Source organism: Myxine glutinosa, chromosome 2, assembly GCF_964187855.1.
Source record: "Myxine glutinosa chromosome 2, kmMyxGlut1.1, whole genome shotgun sequence".
NCBI lineage: Eukaryota > Metazoa > Chordata > Myxini > Myxiniformes > Myxinidae > Myxine > Myxine glutinosa.
The window spans coordinates 62,485,582-62,505,013 of NC_136262.1; the positions used below are offsets into that span (position 1 = coordinate 62,485,582).

Genomic DNA, 19,432 nt, shown 5'->3' on the forward strand with positions numbered 1-19,432 from the left:
TTTCCCAAGAAAGATCATGGCAGATCGTGAGACCCAAAAGCTTGAGCGACAGAACTTCTTGGAGAGGATTGTTGAGAAAGTAGATGGGAGGGTTGTCCAGTCGATCTTTTCGGAGAGACATAGTAAGAGTGTGAGATTTGTCAGGATTGAAAGACATGTTTCACTTGTTTGACCAGTCTGTGATTTTGTCCAGGTCTTCAGAGAGTGAGGAGGCTGCAGACTGCTGATCTGAGGGAAGAGGAATGGAGCGGCAGAGAGTGGAGTCATCAGCAAAGAGATAGAGAGGATTTTCCAGAGAGTCGGAGAGATCATTGATACAACAACAACACAACATGCATTTTAAAAGGCCATTTTCCCTGCTAGAGCGGGGGTTAGCCTTGCGGTCCCCATGACAATCTTCTCCATTTTGCCCTATTTTCTGCATCTCTCCTTGTTAACCCCCTTGCCCGCATTTCTTCTTCCACCATCTTTAGCCAAGTCTTTCTCGGTCTTCCCCGTCTTCTACTTCCTTCTACATTCATTTCCATCACTCTTCTCAACCAGTCACTTTCATCCTTCCTCAACACATGACCAAACCATCTCAACCTGTTCCTCTTCACAGCATCAATCACAGGCTCTATTCCCATCATCTTTCGCAATTCATCATTTGTCTTCCTCTCTCTCAACGATATTCCGCACATCCGTCGAACCATTCGCATTTCCACCCTTTCCAACCTTCGTTGCTGCTCTACGTTCATTACCCATGTCTCGCTCCCATAAATCATAACACTTCTCACACATGCAGCATACACCTTTCCCTTCAGCTTCAACGACACTCCCCTCATCATCAGCACGCCACTCAATTCCCGAAACTTCTTCCATGCACATCTCACTCGAGCAACCGTTGCCGAGTCTGATCCACCTTCTCCATTCAGCATGTCTCCGAGGTAGCAAAATGTTTTCACACCTTCCAGCTTCACACCGTCTCCAAGATCCAACTCAACATTTCCTCCATCTGCAGCTCCCTCTGTGCACACCTTACATTTGAATGTAGCTGCCACACTGGTTAATGACCCTCTCAGACCACTACATTTTTGATGAACCCACTCAGCGCACATTGTACACTGGATGGAGTTCACTCCGACACCCTTCCTACACACAGCACAGGGCCACTTCCCAGTTCTTTCCACCTCACCACATGCTTTACCACTTGCCATCACCTTCGTCTTTCCGATATTCACCTTCAGACCTTTTGTCTCCATACATTCCTTCCACGTGTTCATCTTTTCCTTCAGTCCATCCATACTTTCCGCAATCAACACCAGATCATCTGCATACAACAACTCCCACGGTAAACCCTCCTTTACGTTCTGAGCCAGCACCTCCATCACAGTTACAAATAGTAGTGGACTTAGTACCGACCCCTGATGCACTCCCACCTTCACCTCAAACTCACTACTGTTCCCATCCTTCGTCCTTACAGCTGTGCGCGCTCTTTTGTACATTGCCATCACTACTCTGATCAACCATTCCTCCACTCCTAACTTCCTCAATGCCCATGTCAATACTTTGCGTGGAACCCGATCGAATGCTTTCTCCAGATCAACAAACCCAAGAAACAACTTCTTCCTCGTCTCCATGTACTTCTCCTGCAACTGCCTCACAATGAAAAGCGCGTCTGTCGTTCCTCTTCCTGGCATAAATCCAAACTGCATTTCGTCGATCTTCACTTTCTTCCTTATCCTCCTCTCCAACACCCTTTCCAATACCTTCATTCCATGCTCCAATAACTTTATCGCTCGGTACGAGCCATACTCCAGAGGATCACCTTTCCCCTTGTATAGAGGGACGAGGGTACTCAGTTCCCAATCCACTGGAATGCGGCCTTCTTTCACCACCAGATTACAGATCTCTGTCATTCTCTTCACACCCCAACTTCCTGCTGCCTTCAACATATCTCCCACAACTCCCGTCGGCCCTCCCGCTTTTCTACCCTTCATTGCTTTTATCGCTTCCTCAACTTCCTTCTCAGTTATCTTCTCTGCCGGTCCTAAAACTGGGTTACTCTCTATGTTGCCATCCCATTCATTCTCTGTATTCAACAGCATTTCCATATATCTTTTCCATCTTCCTTTAATTCCATCTGGGTCGACAACGATTTGTCCCACTTCATCCTTCAAGCAGCTCACCCCCATCACATCACACCTCTCTTTCGCTATCTGCTTTGCAATCCTGAATACCGCTCTCTGACCCTCTTCCGAATCCAAGCGTTCTCCGAACATTTTCCTACATGCCTCCTGCGCCTTTGCTACCTCTTTCTTTGCAGCCTTCCTGGCTGCCTTATAACTTTCATGCTCTGCTGTTTCTGCTCCCTACCCTTCGCCTTCTGCCACTCCTTGAACGTCTTCCTCTTCTCGTCAATCCTCTTTCCAACTTCATCATCCCACCACCATGTTTCCGAGTGCCTCGGTGGTCCTTTTGTCCATCCACATACCTCACCAACGGCTCCCAACAGACTAGCTTTCATTGACATCCAACCAACGGAGAGATCATTGATAAAGACCAGAAAAAGCACAGGGCCCAGAACACTGCCTTGGGGAACTCCAGCCTGAACAGGAAGGGGAGATGAGAGAAATCCATTCAGGGCCACACGTTGACTACGACCAGAGAGGAAGTCCGCAAGCCATGCATGAAGATTTCCATGGATACCATAGGAGGAGAGTTTGGTGAGCAGAGCTGGGTGCCAGACCGTATCGAAGGCACGTGATATGTCAAGGGAGACAGCTCTGATTTCCTGTTTGGCATTGAGGACCTCCATCCATTGTTGAGACAGCAGAAGCAGCATGTCCAGAGTAGAATGACCTGGTCTGAATCCAAATTGATGATCAGAGATCAAGCCATTGGAGAAGAGGAAGGATTTGATATCCGAAGCAATGATGGATTCCATGACTTTGCTGATAATTGGGAGCAGGCTGATTGGTCTGTAGTTGCAAGGATCTATTTTTTGCACCTTTTTGTGTAAAGCGGTAATGTTTGCTGATTTCCAGGATGCTGGCAGATGACCTTGAGCAAAAGAGAGGGTGAAAATATCAGAAAGAGTGGGTGAGATAGAGCGGAAGAGCAGGATTTTAGGACCCGTGGGCTGATGCCGTCTGGTTCAGTTGCAGAATCAGAGTCGAGGTTTGACAAAAACTCCTCCACCTTGTCAGGAGAGAAGGACACAGAGTCCAGGAGCAGTTGGGTTCGACTGGGTAAGGTGGGAACAGAGAGAGATGGGGCAAACACAGAGTTGAGGCATTCGGCTTTGTCACGTGCGGTGTCAACTGTGTAGCCATTTGAGGTACGGGAGGGGATGGAGGGGGAACAAACACCAGAAACGGATTTGACCAGACGCCACCAGGATTTGGAGGAAGGAGACAGGTTTGAAAGTTCATTCTTGAGTGTGGAGAGATAGTGCTTCCTGGCACTCCTGAGGGTAGACACACACTTGTTCCGAGCTTGGTGGAAGGAACTGAGATTGCCTTCAGTTGGATTAGCCTTCCAAGAGGCAAAGGCAAGATGTTTCAGGGCAACTGCCTCACCACACGATTCAGTGTACCATGGACGGGAGGAAGGGGAAGACAACTGAAGACGAGATGGGATAAATCTGTGCATGAGAGAGAGCGGTTTGCTTTGGAAGAATTCCCAGGAAGAATTGATGTCAGAGGCAGTGGAGATGGGAGACCAGTCCAGACGATTGATGGCTGCTTGAAGACCGTGCCAGTTGGCCTGAGTGAAATTCCAGACTCGTCAACGCTGAGGAGGCTCTCTGAGAATGGCCAGAGAGATGTCCACTTTAACAAGCACATGATCAGAAGAACCGATTGGAGCAGAAGAAGAGCAGCAGACATTAGCAGGGAAGTTTGTCATAACCAAGTCTAGAAGAGAAGATACACCATTGGCTGAGATCCGGGTCGGGAAATTGACAGATTGTGTCAATCCCAGTGAGTCGCAGAAGTCCTTTGCTGAGGTGCCATGGCTGGTGAGAGATGAACCCACACCCAGCCAGCTGGCATGATGACAGTTGAAGTCGCCACATATGAGGAAGAGAGAGTTGGGATGGGTGGATAGAAGTTGGTCCATGTTGTCAGACAGTGAAATGTAAATGGAGTCATCACTGTTTGGAGGACGGTACAGAACACATATGAACAAAAGGTGGGAGCGGAGAGGAAGCCGTAGCCAGAGGTACTGCTGGGGGTGCGGTGGAGAGAGGGCAGTGCAAGGAGAGTGAGGAAGAGAGTTTTTGATAAAGATAGCCACCCCACCACCAGGACGAGGCTCAGGTCTATCATAACGGAGGAGGGAGTAACCAGGAAGAGATATTAAGGAATCAGAGACATCTTGAAGGAGGAAAGTTTCTGTTAGGCAGATCAAGTGTGGATTGTCAGAAGCAACCTGAATGGAGAGATCAGTCAGGTTTGAGCGAAGGCCCCATACCGTTAATGAAGAGAGAGGGGGAGCATCGGGTACAGGACAGGGGAGGGGAGGGGTAGGGTAAGATGAAGGATGAGAGGGGGAGGTAGGGAGAGCAGTTCATTCAGCTTGGAGATGTGTCAGAGATTACAGAAGAGTTACAAGAAAGGGAAGGATGAGGAGAACGAAAGGTTTGATGGTGAAGGGATGAGGCACAGTGAGGGGTTGTTTGAGGGGGGGCAGAGGAAAGTAGAAGGTTGGTGGAGGTGGAGGTATGAGATCGACGGGAGATGAAGTGGGGAGGAGGCAACTTTGAGGAGGAGGAGGGGGGAGGGAGAATTGGAGAGGAATGGTATGGGGGGGAGACAATAATGATAGTTAATAATGATGTGTAAAAAAAAAATCAAAATCACTGCCTGTTGAAAATATTGAAGAATAAAATAGTGCACTCTGGAAGTCGAGAGGTTTGTGGATGTTAAAGATTCCACAATACCTTTTGAAAAGAGTGGGCCATTGTGTTCTGGTATCTTCGTCTAATCCCAAAATTCTGTGCTAATCCACAAGAGTCACCGAGTCAGCTGCTTAGCCACAATTAATTGAACCTCAGTCAAAGATTTATTTGCTGGATAATATCATTCATACAAAAGGGTTAGTAACAGTTCAATCAAAATGGAAGGCAGTTTTGTGCAGTTCCTAATGCCTTTCAGATGCATTCCAAGGATGACTATTCAGCTTGGTTTCTGTTCACTCTTGTGGTTAAGTAAGGAAGATTTGTGATTCCACGTCATGTTCCACAATCCCATCTTATACCTGCACTGCACCATCCTTGTGGATGGTGAATTATCATTCTGAAACCTGAAACATCCAATCACTACCTGGATATGTGAGCAGCAAGATATGCAATTTGGTTGGTCACAATACTATGCCTTTTTAATGGACATATGGCGATTTTTCCCACTGTTAAACATTTCCTCGACTTGCGTAATTGTTGCACCTCCATGTTCTCTCCAGTTGAATCCAATGTGTTGGTCAGCGGTGGATCCAGAGATGTTGCAGATGGAGGTTATGATGGGAGAGTGGGGAAGGGAGAAGGTGGGGGAATTTTTTTTACATGAATGTGAATAACTTCCCAGAAGCTAGCCTATGGCATTTTGCTCAAAGAAGCTCATTTTAATAATAATAGCATCCATTTTTCAAACATACAACAAAGTGAATAACAAAAGCAGCAATGGCTTAAAATCAGTTCAAAAGCACAAATGCATTTTTGGTTTTTTTAATTAGTTTTTTTCAGTCACAAAACCAACTCGAAAGAGCAATCAGAGATTGCAGACCCTCGCCAGGACTTGTTTTGTGTGATGTGTAGAGGATGCATCGTCGCATCGATGATGTAGGTTATGTTCATACAGCATACAAACCGACCTTTTCGGTTTTATTGTATAGATTCATATTGCAATCGTACATACTATGTGGATGACGACACAAAAACTTCTAATAGTACGTATTTAGTAAGTACCTGATTTAAATATTACGTACTTTATAAACGTATGTACATTCTAATAGTACGTAGTTTATAGAAAAAAACCCCACCTTCCTCATAGCAATCTCTCTATATAAAGGAGTGTCTGTCTGTCTGTCTTGATGTCCGCTTATAACTCAAGAACTACACATCGGAGAAAAGCTTTAGACACAGATTCGGAATCAGCATAAAATCCCGGTGGTTATAGGCGACTTTTTATTTTAATATCAATGGTTTAAAAAACCGCGCCAGCTGCAATTCCATGGTGCAGTTTGTGGCGGCGGATTTGCCCCTTTCCGATCCCATGATGCATTGCGGTTCCGATTCGCGATGAGGTCTATGCGCTGTCACCGACACTTTTCCACCTTTTCCATCTATCTATAATTCCAGTAATCTCTGTACGTTTGTACGTTTGTACGTCTGTACGTCTGTACGTCTGTTTGTCTGTGACCGCTGTTTCTCGACAACCACGGGTCCGATATACTTTTAACTTGCCAGGTATATTGCTGGGGACCCGAGGATGTGCCTTTTCAAGGTTTCATATTAATCGGACAATTACTTACCGAGCTATGTCCAAAAAACGATTCAACCAATCAGAGAGCAGCGAACGATCGCGTGTGCCGAACGTGGAGGACACACTCTGCCTCGGATGGCACATTTGAGAGCGTATTCATTTATTTCACGTTGGAAAACTATGTTGGCGCTATGTTGGCGTTAAACTATGTTTTAAAACTAATAAAACCGAATTTGCGATTCATTCGCTTTCCTGCGCGTTTGTGCACGCGATGGCGATTTCTTTACCAAACTCCGGAAGCCGTTCGCTTTGGACCAAACCATTGCATGTAAATAGAGGGGGGGGGGGGGGGATTGTCACCGTACTCGCAAGCCGTTCGCTTTGGACCAAACCATTTCATGTAAATAGAGGGGGGGGATATAATTTTAGATATAGATATAGTACGGGCAATGCCCTAGTCTATCTATAATTCCAGTAATCTCTGTTTGTACGTTTGTACGTTTGTACGTTTGTTTGTCTGTGACCGCTGTTTCTCGACAACCACGGGTCCGATATACTTTTAACTTGCCAGGTATATTGCTGGGGACCCGAGGATGTGCCTTTTCAAGGTTTCATATTAATCGGACAAGTACTTACCGAGCTATGTCCAAAAAACGATTCAACCAATCAGCGAGCAGCGAGTTATCGCGTGTGCCGAACGTGCCGAACACACGCTGCCTCGGACGGCACATTTGAGAGCGTATTCATTTATTTCACGTTTGCAAACTATGTTGGCGCTATGTTGGCGTTAAACTATGTTTTAAAACTAATAAAAACGAATTTGCGATTCATTCGCTTTCCTGCGCGTTTGTGCACGCGATGGCGATTTCTTTACCAAACTCCGGAAGCCGTTCGCTTTGGACCAAACCATTTCATGTAAATAGAGGGGGGGGATATAATTTTAGATATAGATATAGTACGGGCAATGCCCTAGTCTATCTATAATTCCATTAATCTCTGTGTGTATGTGTGTATGTGTGTATGTGTGTATGTGTGTATGTTTGTCTGTGACCGCTGTTTCTCGACAACTACCGGTCCGATATACTTGAAACTTGCCAGGTATATTGCTGGGGACCCGAGGATGTGCCTTTTCAAGGTTTGAAATTAATCGGACAAGTAGTTACCGAGCTATGGCGATTTAGCCGTTCGCCGTTCGCTTTGGCGTTGCGAATGGACCAAACCATTTCATGTAAATAGAGGGGGGGGGGGGGGGGTTCTGTGGTCGTTGCGAATGGACCAAACCATTTCATGTAAATAGAGGGGGGGGGGATATAATTTTAGATATATATATAGTACGGGCATATATATAGTACGGGCATGCCCTAGTACCTTTTAATCAGATTTACCTTATCGTCCATCGTAACCACATTACGCTTGGAAACACTAGCATTATCCTACTTCGGACTCATGGCTAACACAGACACAGTAAAGGAATACTGTACGTCGCCTCTGTTGTGAATGCGAAGCAGCGGTTGCGCGTACGTACAGTATACTGTACGTACATTTTAATATATTTTTAATGTGCTTTTTATTGTATTTTAAATTGTTTTTTAGCTTCTTTTATTGTTAATTTATGTACTATTTTATTTATTTTAAATATATTTTTAAGGAAAACATGTTTTCACGTCCGTAGGAGTGACGTAAAGTCGCACATAATGACAAAATGCGCGCCATTTTTTCGCGCCAAGAACGAATAAACGTTTTTTTTTTAAGTTGAGATTTTATTCGAATTCAAATTTCATTAAATTCCAACTGTTGGAAACAATAATTATTTCAACTGTTGGAAATATTTTTTTGGTTAACCAACGACGGTCGATTTAATCTCGACCTTCCCCAAATGCGGAAGAGTGCGGCGCTACAGGAGCACATGTGAAACCCAGGAAATGCACGTTGGTGTTCACAGTGGAAATGCCCATGGACGGCATCGTGGTTAACGGCATCGTGGTTAACGGCATTGCTACGAATTCCTTCTGGGAATCTGACCCAAGCCACAATCTCCCAAACCCATATCCGTGCAAGTCCTTCTCTCCCAGACACGGTAATGACTAACGTACCCTCCGACCTCCCCTCATCCTGCTTCCAGGCCCTGGGCTCCTCTGGCTTTGCCGATTGTGAGAGTCCAAAGCTTTTTAGCTCCAGTCAGAGCTGACTCGGTGCTGCAAAGTCTGCCATTTCAATCGTTGTGGGACGGGTCGGGTGTTGTGGGACGGGTCGGGTGTTGTGGGACGGGTCGGGTGTTGTGGGACGGGTCGGGTGTTGTGGGACGGGTCGGGTGTTGTGGGACGGGTCGGGTGTTGTGGGACGGGTCGGGTACTGTGGGACGGGTCGGGTACTGTGGGACGGGTCGGGTACTGTGGGACGGGTCGGGTACTGTGGGACGGGTCGGGTACTGTGGGACGGGTCGGGTACTGTGGGACGGGTCGGGTACTGTGGGACGGGTCGGGTACTGTGGGACGGGTCGGGTGTTGTGGGGACGGGTCGGATGTTGTGGGACTGGTCGGGTATTGTGGGACGGGTCGGGTACTGTGGGACGGGTCGGGTGTTGTGGGACGGGTCGGGTGTTGTGGGACGGGTCGGGTACTGTGGGACGGGTCGGGTACTGTGGGACGGGTCGGGTACTGTGGGACGGGTCGGGTACTGTGGGACGGGTCGGGTACTGTGGGACGGGTCGGGTACTGTGGGACGGGTCGGGTACTGTGGGACGGGTCGGGTACTGTGGGACGGGTCGGGTACTGTGGGACGGGTCGGGTACTGTGGGACGGGTCGGGTACTGTGGGACGGGTCGGGTGTTGTGGGACTGGTCGGGTGTTGTGGGACGGGTCGGGTGTTGTGGGACGGGTCGGGTGTTGTGGGACGGGTCGGATGTTGTGGGACGGGTCGGGTGTTGTGGGACGGGTCGGGTATTGTGGGACGGGTCGGGTACTGTGGGACGGGTCGGGTACTGTGGGACGGGTCGGGTATTGTGGGACGGCTCGGGTACTGTGGGACGGGTTGGGTATTGTGGGACGGGTGATGTTGAAGCGATCGTCAGAACGATGTTGTATCGAGACCAGAATCCCGCTCGGTTGACAGTCACACTGCCAAAGATAGGCAAAAGTGTCCTCAAGAGGCAGCTGGGAAATCACACCTTCGGGTATGGACGTTCAACGGCTCCCAATCGACGAACCGCAAATTCCCACTCAAAATCCACGTTACACACACACACCAGATTAACGTCTGGATGGTTGTGAAAATGGTTGAAGCGAGGTGAAGAACCTGGAGCGATGCGAAATCAGGCGCGAGACAAAACGTCATGTAGGAAATGTACTGTGATATTGCTCTAAAATATACATGTTCTTTTCATCATATATTTGTCTTATTCTTATTCAACCCGGGCGAAGCCGGGTACCTCAGCTAGTACTTTATAGACGTACGTACATTCGTAATAGTACATCCTTTATTGATGTACTCACATTCCAGTAGTACATACTTCATAGACATACTCACATTTTAATTGAACATTCTTTATAAAGGTACTCGGCTGAAAAAAGATAACGTGTAATACTGGATACCACCAGGTGGCGCTTGTTGGCTTACAACAAACGCCACTTCACAACGTCATTGGCCAATCTGTGTCACGTGATTTTCAGGCGGCATTTTGTTCCCCATTCAATTACCATCATGTATTTGTAATACTGCGTATTACGGTCGGAATATGACGCATTAGTGCGTTTTATCTCCTTTGATTGTGATCAAAATGATTTGTTGTGTACCAGTGGGGTGTCATTCACGATATAGACAGGGGATCCCGAGGAATTTTCATTTTCAAAAAGGTGCTTAACTCAGTAACCTCAGTAACCTCAGGTGCTTAACTCAGTTTCAAAAAGGTGCTTAACTCAGTAGTAAATTTCGAGATATGTATTTTAGCCAAAAATGTGAACTTTGTCTCAAAACTACAAGGGTGATATCTTATAGACTGGTTCAATTTCCAGCAAATGTGATTGCATGAGGCATTTTTGAGGAAAAGCAAACAAATAGGTTTTTCTTAAAGGGAATTTTGTGCTGAATATGAATATCTTGTTTGTGTTTCCCAGAATTGCCTAATTAGGTCATTAATTAAGGTCATAGGGCAATAAGTGCAAAATTCAGGTTTTCACAGAAATTGTTTTATTTTTAATATTCAATACAGTGGTAAAAAAAGATATTCCAATATCTATCATATTAAGCCATACATTGCATGTCAAAGATTTGAATTTAATGGAAAATGTGAAAGAAATTTTCACTTCTATGGAGAATATCTCCGTAACGGTTGACCTTTCTACGGAGTGCCATGTCAGTCGATTTCCCTTTGATGTTTCATGTCAAAATGCACCAGTGAAAAGAATATATGGCATAGCATCATTGCCTAGGTTCAGGGGAATGAGACTTTGTTGTTTGTTTTGCGAAATTTGCATAATTAGCCACCAATTAGGGTCAAGGGTTAATTAGTACAAAATGCGAATTTTTATGAAATTTTCGTAAGGTCCTATTTGACGTCCCCTAGATGAATTTACAAGAATTTTCTACATATCATTCAAATTAAACGTCATATTATGTGCCGAATATTCAAATTAAATGAAAAATATGATAGGAATTCTTGATTCTATCGCCAATATCTCAATAACGGTTCAATTGCCAATATCTCGATAACAGTTCAATTTTGGTCGAATGGATTTGTCTCTTTTCCAACGTAGACCACCAAAACTGATTTTGGTTTCCTCTCTATATATGACAACAATATATCTAACAATATATTAGAAAGGAATATGTCACCTTTTTTATATATATTTTTTACATTTATATTTCACCCCCTTAAACCAACACTGATGAAGTGTCAAATAACCGTATTGTGGCAATATCCTAGCATTGGCGTTATTTAGTCTTGTTTTTGCATGTTACAGTCTCCGAGTCACTGCATTTGCATGCGTCCGTGCACTTCAAATCCCATTTCTTGCACGAACACCTATCACTGGTGCAACCCTTGGTACAGCCACACTGTACAATGCCCTTGCATGCTTTTGGGATATGGGGTAAAGATGTGAGCACCGGTGAGAGAAGACCATCAGCCAGCTTCCATCCAGCAGAGTCCATTGGGGAAGGAATTACTGGGTTGGGATTGCACGCTTCTCTCCATATGAAGCTCTGGTAATTTGCACGCTGTATATGGTGATATGCAGCATCACTGGATGGTGGCATTGATTCTGGTGCCTGACATTTACTGAACAGCTTTATTGAACAGTGAACATATCACATGTTCTTGTGATATCACATCTCACGAGATGATATATCATCACATTACTGAACATTTACTGAACTCACAGTTCAGTTCCCACAACTCACAGTTCAGAACTCACAGTTACTGTTCCCTCACTCACTCACATTTACTGAACAGCTTTACTGAACAGCGAACATATCACATGTTCTTGTGATATCACATCTCACGAGATGATATATCATCTCACGTTCTTGTGATATCACATCTCATGTGATATCACATGATATCATTTGTTGTGATATCACATCTCACGAACATATCACATGTGAACATATCACATGTCCCTATCACATGTACCACAATTCTTCCCATGAACAGCGAACTTCTCACATTTTCCATTAAATTCAAATCTTTGACATACGATATATGGCTTAATATGATAGATACTCGATAAACTTTTTCGCCACTGTATTGGATATTAAAAATAAAATAATTTCTGTGAAAACTTGAATTTTGCAATTATTGACCTTTGACCTTAATTAATGACCTAATTAGGCAATTTTGGGAAACACAAACAAGATATTCATATTCAGCACGAAAATCCCTTTCAGAAAAACCTATTTGTTTGCTTTTCCTCAAAAATGCCTCATGCAGCTTAAATAAGCACATTTTTGAATTTCTTGCCTAGACTATTAGCAGAAAGCAAAGTGTAACTGTAAATGACAACATCGTATAATTATATTTGCCGTTGGTGGTTGTCAAATGTAGCCTCATCTATCTTCTATATATATATAAAAGAAAGTTTTTGTTTGTTTGTTTGTTTGATTGTTTGTCTGCATGCGCTAATCTCCTGAACGGTGAAAGATAGGAGGAAACCTCAAATACAAAAAATGTCGGGACGGGCCCCAGGAAGGTTATAGGCTAGGTGGCGAGGCCGGTCGAGACCCACCTCGGCCAGGCTGGGCCCATTTCGCAATTAAAAGCTGAGCTGAATTATAGTAGTCAATCTTCTCCGGCCGCGAGTAAAAGCTGAATTATAGAAGTAAATTCATTCAAAAAGAACAAAAAATGTAGGGACGGGCCCCGGGAAGGTTGTAGGCTAGGTGGCGAGGCCAGTCAAGGCCGCTTTAGCCGGGCCGGGCCCATTTTGCAATTAAAAGCTGAGCTGGATTATAGTAGTCAATCTTTTACGGCCACGAGTAAAAGCTGAATTATAGTAGTAAATTCATTCAAAAAGAAACCGGGCAACGCCGGGTGCTTTCGGCTAGTTATATGATATATTTTCATTTTCGTTGTACTGCAACTGGTAATGTTAAATTTAATCAACTGATATCTTGATTGATTCTGACGCATTTCCGGTCACGCAGTACGGCATTCTTGGTGAGGACCGCATCGCAACATCGCAACTTTGTGTACATACCCCTGCAGGAAATAATGCTGTCTATTACCCCTGATTTGTATCAATATACTTTAGGTTGAACACTTTGTTACCACAATATGAGTTTGTCAAGCCCAGAGTTATGCATTGGAATACTTTGTAATGTACGTGTTTGATTATTAAGATTTTAGACCATGTTCGAAAGTAGTCCGAACGCCTTTTATTCATTCCCCACACGTCTTTGAACGGGAGAATGGCCGTATAATCTAAGCACGGCAACTCGTCTTTAGAGCCCAGCATAAAGAGGCAACAAGGTATTCTTTCATTATAATTCAGTGCATAAATATGTCGGGCATCTATGGAACAAAGTATTATGTGGCTTCAAGGGTTTTAATGTCAAGCTTTAGTATTATTTAATTTCGGTTTTCTCCTCAGCCTTCATGTTTCTGGGTCCAAGCCGTGTGCTTTTGAGTTCATGTATTAGTCAGGTTCACTATGTTAACAAATATAATTTCGTTCAAAATTTTGGTAGATTAGCAAAACTATACATTTCTGGAATACTCAGAGCATGAGGAATCCAAAAATTAATGTTTGCATTTGCATAGACACCTTTGCGAAAATGACACTCAGGACAGTGATGAAGAGTCAGGTTCACTATGGTAACAAATATAATTTCGTTCAAACTTTTGGGAGATTAGCAAACCTGTACATTTTTGGAATCATCAGAGCATGGAGAATCCGAAAATCAATGTTGGCATTTGCACAGACACCTGCATGGCCACCATTTTGGATTTTCAAAATGGCCGCCATAAAATACATATTGTTGTGGATATGAGGATTGTGTTTTTTTTATTGTTTTATTCTGGACCCTCCTGCCTCCAGTCTGTGTATAAAGGTCAAAGGTCGTTCCGTAGTTATTTCATAAGCACTCACGTTAGCCAATCATAGATTTCCCCCTTGTTGACAGTTATTTCCTTATTCTGTGTAGTAGGGTAAGGCCTTGTCTTCCATTAATTGACACTCCATTGCACCGAATTCAAATAGATAGATCCTCGTTCATTCCCATTCCCAAAGCCGCAATTGCCAACTGTTCCCTCCGCGACTCCATTCGCCACGAGGTAGGCTCGGAGAAGAAGGGGGAGGAGCTGCCGAATCCTGGGCGTGCCCGCCCATCGTCATCAAGGGTGGAGCCAGAGGGCCGTGCCGACCAATCAGGGCCGAGGCGAGCTCACCGATGGGCGTGTTCTAGAGGCCGGCGGCTTGATTTGCCCGCGGCGTTATAAAGAACGCGCGCGGAGGCCGTTTTACCAGAAGTGCGCAAGGAGGGAAGAGAAGCGAGAAGGAAGCCTTTAACACAAGAGCGCGGGGGAAGCCTTGAGAGAAGTGCACGACGTCACCCTGCTCGCTCCCAGCCTGACGAGGCCCGGCTTGCTGTGCGCCCTGCCAAGCCTTCCAGCTTGTGGTCCGAGCTGAACCTTCCTCCCGGTCCAGCCAATCGTTCCTGCCTCCATTCCCCATTCGTGTGAGTCCGTCTTTGTTTGTTCTGTCCCTGGGTTAATTAAGACTGTAATAGCTAAGCTAGAATTTCACTGTGTCACCTTTCCTCTTCTGTATTTTATTTTCTTATCCTTCCTTCTTCCTTGGTTTCTTTCAATTGTGGAAATAGTAAATAAATTATATTTGTATTCCTTACCCTTTGTCTTTCTTTCTTCTTTACATCCTTCGTTTTAGTCTTTTCCCCATTGAATATCTGTGGCGCGATTCAGCCAACGTTCAGGAATCGGGTTAGTCGGGGTAACTGTTCGGGCGCGGCAGCCATCCGCTCGGCAAACAACGTCCTCGCCGCGGTCCCGTAACAATTGGTAGTCAGGAGTTGGGATTCGAACCTGGGACTAAATTTATGTAGCCCAAATTTTGGGACACCAATTGTACTATTGGCCGTAACAATTGGTGTCGGGAGCGAGATTGGACCCGAAGCGCGCTTAACGCGCTCAAAATTACGAGCGGCCGAAATTGTTTTGTTTTGTTTTAGAAAAATCCGAAATTTGAAATCGCGCCATGGCTAGTCAAGGCGAAGGGATGCCGGTGGGGGAACTAGAAGAGGGGTTAGGGGTAACCCAGGACCAGAGGAAGGAAATGGAGGAGAGCAATGAGGAGGTGGTTGAGGGAGTATCAGGCGCACAAAATGGCGCCCTCGCGCACGTGGTTGGACAGGCGCAAAATGGCGCCTCGTACGAGCGCGCGGTAGCCGAGCCCGCGCTACCAGCGGGCTTTGACATGCAGGGCCTCATGGCGCAAATACAGGCAATCATCCATATGGGGAATGTAGGATTGGAAAACAGAATGAGGGACGAAGCGAGGGGTACCAGGGCCCAAATTGGGAAGATAGACAGCAAATTTGAGGGGTTAGACAATAATTTTAAGGGGTTGGACAATAAATTTGAGGGGTTAGACAACGGGATAAAAGAGGTAAAGAATGGGTTAACGGGGCTAGAAAATAGGATGGAAGACAAATTGTGGGAAATAGGGAAGCAATCCGCCCGGGAAATCAAACAGATGGGGAACCAGATAGAGGAGGTGAAAATTGGGTTAGACGCTAACTTGGATGCTCAGAGGGATGAATTGGAACAGATGAGGGCGGCATCTACTAAAGAGATGGAGGAGATGAAGGAGGAAATACGACGAGGTGTAAGCGAGGAGGTCTCGGGGGTACGCGAGGAGGTAAAGCGAGGTGAGAAGCATATGGAGAAAGAGGTGAGGAATAATACGGCTAGGTTACAGGGGGGCATAGAGGGTCTGACGAGGGGAGTAGAACAGCTGACAGTGGGACAAAAGGAACTCGTGGACCAAGTGGAAAAGAACACTGCAATAATCGGGGGGTTAAAAGCGACACAAAAAGAACTAAAAGACGACTTGATAGCGACGAAGAGGGAATGTCAGATGGTACGTGAGGGACTGACAACGAGGTTGGACGAGGTGACAGAAGTAATGGAGACAAAGGACCGGGAGGTGAGGCTGCACATAGAAACGGTCAAGGTGGCGTTAGAGGACGAAATTGAGGAGACGCACCGGGAAATAAAAGAGGTGAAGCAAAAGTTAGAGGATGTGGAAGAGGGGGTGAGTGAAATTAAGAAGAGACGGAGGGAAACTAAGAGGGAGATAAAGGAGGAAGTGATGCAATTATGTACAAGGTCGGTGCTCAAATCGTGATGGTGTGCTTGCTAACCAGATAAAGAGTTTGCAGGTGGCAGAGGAGGTGCGGAGACGAGGTGCCAAGGTGAGTGGCGATATATTCGGAAATGTATATGATGTGAGGGGAGCTTCAGTCGGCTTGGGGGTTGGTGTGGACCCGGGTGTTCGTGAGAGGCCGCTGGTGAAGTGTGCGACAGGTACGGAGTACGAGAGAGGAGGGTTGCGAGAATGTCCGACTCTGGGGTGTGTGAGGAAAAAGTGCGTGCCGAGGAGTGAGTGTGCCGTCGAGAGTGAGTTGGTCGTAGCGCGTGTGCGGGGGGGGGGCATATGGAAGCGTGGAGTGGGGAGTGTTACAGAGGATGTAATGAGAGAGTGCACACCTGTGGTGAGTGTTACGGAGGGTATAATGGGAGAGTGTGTGCAAGAGGATGCGCGAGAAAGGTGTGTAACGGACGGGTGCATGAGGAAAGAGTGCGCTGTCAAGAGTAAGGGAGAATGCACACCTGTGGTGAGTATTACGGAGGGTGTAACGGGAGAGTGTGCGCAAGAGGATGCGCGAGAAAGGTGTGCAACGGACGGGTGCATGAGGAAAGAGTGCGCTGTCAAGAGTAAGGGAGAATGCACACCTGTGGTGAGTATTACGGAGGGTGTAACGGGAGAGTGTGCACAAGAGGATGCGCGAGAAAGGTGTGTAACGGATGGGTGCATGAGGAAAAAGTGCGCTGTCAAGAGTAAGGGAGAATGCGCAACCGAGTGTGGTGGTGAAAGTAGTAAGAGTGACACGGAGCGTGAGTTGGTTGTGGCAGGTGAGAGAGGATGTACACCTGGAATGGAAGGATGCACACCTGGAATGGTAGAGCGTGTGTGGGAATGCACACTGGAATTGGTAGTGAGGCACGTGATTGGGTGTGCAAGTGAGAGCACACCTGTGGTTGTCACCGAGGAGGTGACCGAGGAGGGGGCGCGAAGAGGTGTGTTGGTGAGGTGTGCGAACGACGAGTGTGTGTCAAGGTGTGCGGTGGTCAGGTGTGTGACAAAGTCTGTGAGCGAAAGAACGCGTGCAATAACGAAGTACGCGGGGTGTACGGGTGGCGTTGGAGCACCGAGCTCGGTGAGGGTGAAAGGGGTCGCGTATGCATGTGAGCATGCAGGTGAAGCATCGACGGTAACCGGGTTAGCGGTTAGGACGACGTTTAGCCGAAGCGAGCCCTCGGTGCATGCCGGGCTTCGCGTGCCGCGAGGACCAGCGGGGATCCGAACCACGGCGGTTTCGAAAGAACCGCCGTACGCGATCCACGCTGGGCCTCGCTCGGAACGGTCGCGTCCGAGCTCCACCAGGCGGAGCAGGCGGTCTGGTTGGAAGGGCCGACACAGCGACCCCTTGTGGTTGCCGCGCTCCGGCCGGCCGAGATTGGGGCATCGGACGGTCCCGTGCCCCGATGGTGCGTGGAATCTCAGGCCGAGTAGACCGCCTTCACTGCCCCGAATGCCGGACGGACCCATCCGCTGGCAACGAACCACCCGCATTCATTGCTCGGCTTTACGAAGCAGAGCTTTGGAAACGAATTGGCGCGCCGAGAGGATCTAGTGAGTAGACGGGTGATGATGATAGTGGTTTGGACCCGAAATTGCAAAGCAAAATTTGATGATTGGTAGAATGATTGGCAGATGATTGGCAAATTTTTGAATTGTTGAATTTGGACAAGCAAAATTTATAGTGAAAGATGCCCGATGTGGTGGGATGGCAACTCTGCCATCTCTCACAGCGGGGGCAAAGGAGCACTAGTTTTATGGGGTTGGCAGTGAAAACTAGCCCGGGAGGGTTAGGATAATGATAGGGATCTAGAGAAGATGACCTTAGGTAACGTTAAGATTAGGTAGTGACAATGATACCTGTAGTGGGGACGCAGGTAGATTAGATTGGATGATAATGACGTGGTATGTGCTTAGTTTAAAGGGAAGACGGGGAGCACTAAGTTAGCAGGGCAACAGGTAGTTCAGATGATGCCGTGTGTGTGGTTAAAAGGTGTGATTGCACAGGTGTGCAACGGGACAGGTGTATGGAGCAGTGTTTGAGTGAGTGATAGTGATGTGTATTGTGCTGACCAAATGGTCCAGGAAGGAAGGAGGGTGCAGGTGGCACCAGGTGTGATTGCACAGGTATGCAACGACAGGTGAATGGAGAACAGGTGTATGGAATAAATGGTCTGGAGTATGTGGAGTATGGAATGGATGGTCGTGGAGTGAGTATGGGGGAAACTGTGGAGTGGAGTGGATGGTGCGAAGGTGTGAATGGGGGAAGGATGGACCCCATCACGAATACCCAGGGAGGGTAGTGTAAGTGTTAGGTACAGGGTACAGGTAAATTGTGGTTGGATATTGGCATCTGTGGTGCGTGGTGGAAGAATGGTACTTGGATGGGTGCATTAGTGTTGTGGAAATGGCTGGGCGTGTAGCCTGTTAGTGTGTGTAGTTGGTTGGGCACTCCACCACTGTGAGGATGTCGGCCAGGTGAGGCCGCAGGTGGGCTCTGGGAGCCGGTAGAGTTGTTGTGGATGGGGCCCGAGGATCCGGAGGACGGACCCGGGTAGCCCAGTGCCAGAGGGCACCGAGGGGTGACAGAGCCAGGAGGGGCCTTCCCCAGTTAGATAGGTTAGGGTGAGGAGCTAGGTAAGCTCGGGTGGCAACTGCAGTGGTGGAGGTGTGCAGGTGGGTAGACCTGCTGGGAGAGCTAAACGACCCAGCCCGGAAATTGTGCAAGGGCACAGGGAGTTGTATCGGGGGAGTGAGACCCCAAATTGAGAAGCACCACAGTTTGGTCAATGGGAATTTGGTTTTTAAAACCACATAGAGTAAGATTGCCAATGGTTTGGCAGGGAAAGACCCCGGGTAGTGTAAGGTGTATTGAAGTCATTTCGAAGGAATGTTAGGATTAAGAATCTCCTCGCACCATCTACATCCACTCGCCTGAGATGACGTACCTCCACACCATGCCAGGTGGTTTTTATTATTTTTATTGTGCAAATGTTTTGGATTGTGAGACGCATCATGACATGGGTGTGACATTGTGCTGATGTTCCATCTCTCCCTCCTTATGAGGATTGATGATGAATTGGTGATCGCAAATTT

General features: G+C 46.8%; 1 protein-coding gene across 2 annotated transcripts in view; it reads left to right on the forward strand.

Annotated features, from left to right (window-relative positions):
• Window positions 1-19,432, forward strand: part of TMEM244 (transmembrane protein 244) — a 147,897-nt gene that overhangs the window by 67,533 nt on the left and 60,932 nt on the right. The window contains exon 1 of one of the 2 annotated variants that reach the window (XM_078773377.1): window positions 8,376-8,538. The exons of the other annotated variant lie outside the window; for it this stretch is intronic. Within the exon in view, the coding sequence (XP_078629503.1) occupies window positions 8,409-8,538 (130 nt within the window). The 5' untranslated portion in view covers window positions 8,376-8,408. Of the gene's footprint in view, window positions 1-8,375; window positions 8,539-19,432 lie in introns of those variants that run through there. 2 annotated transcript variants of the gene reach the window in all.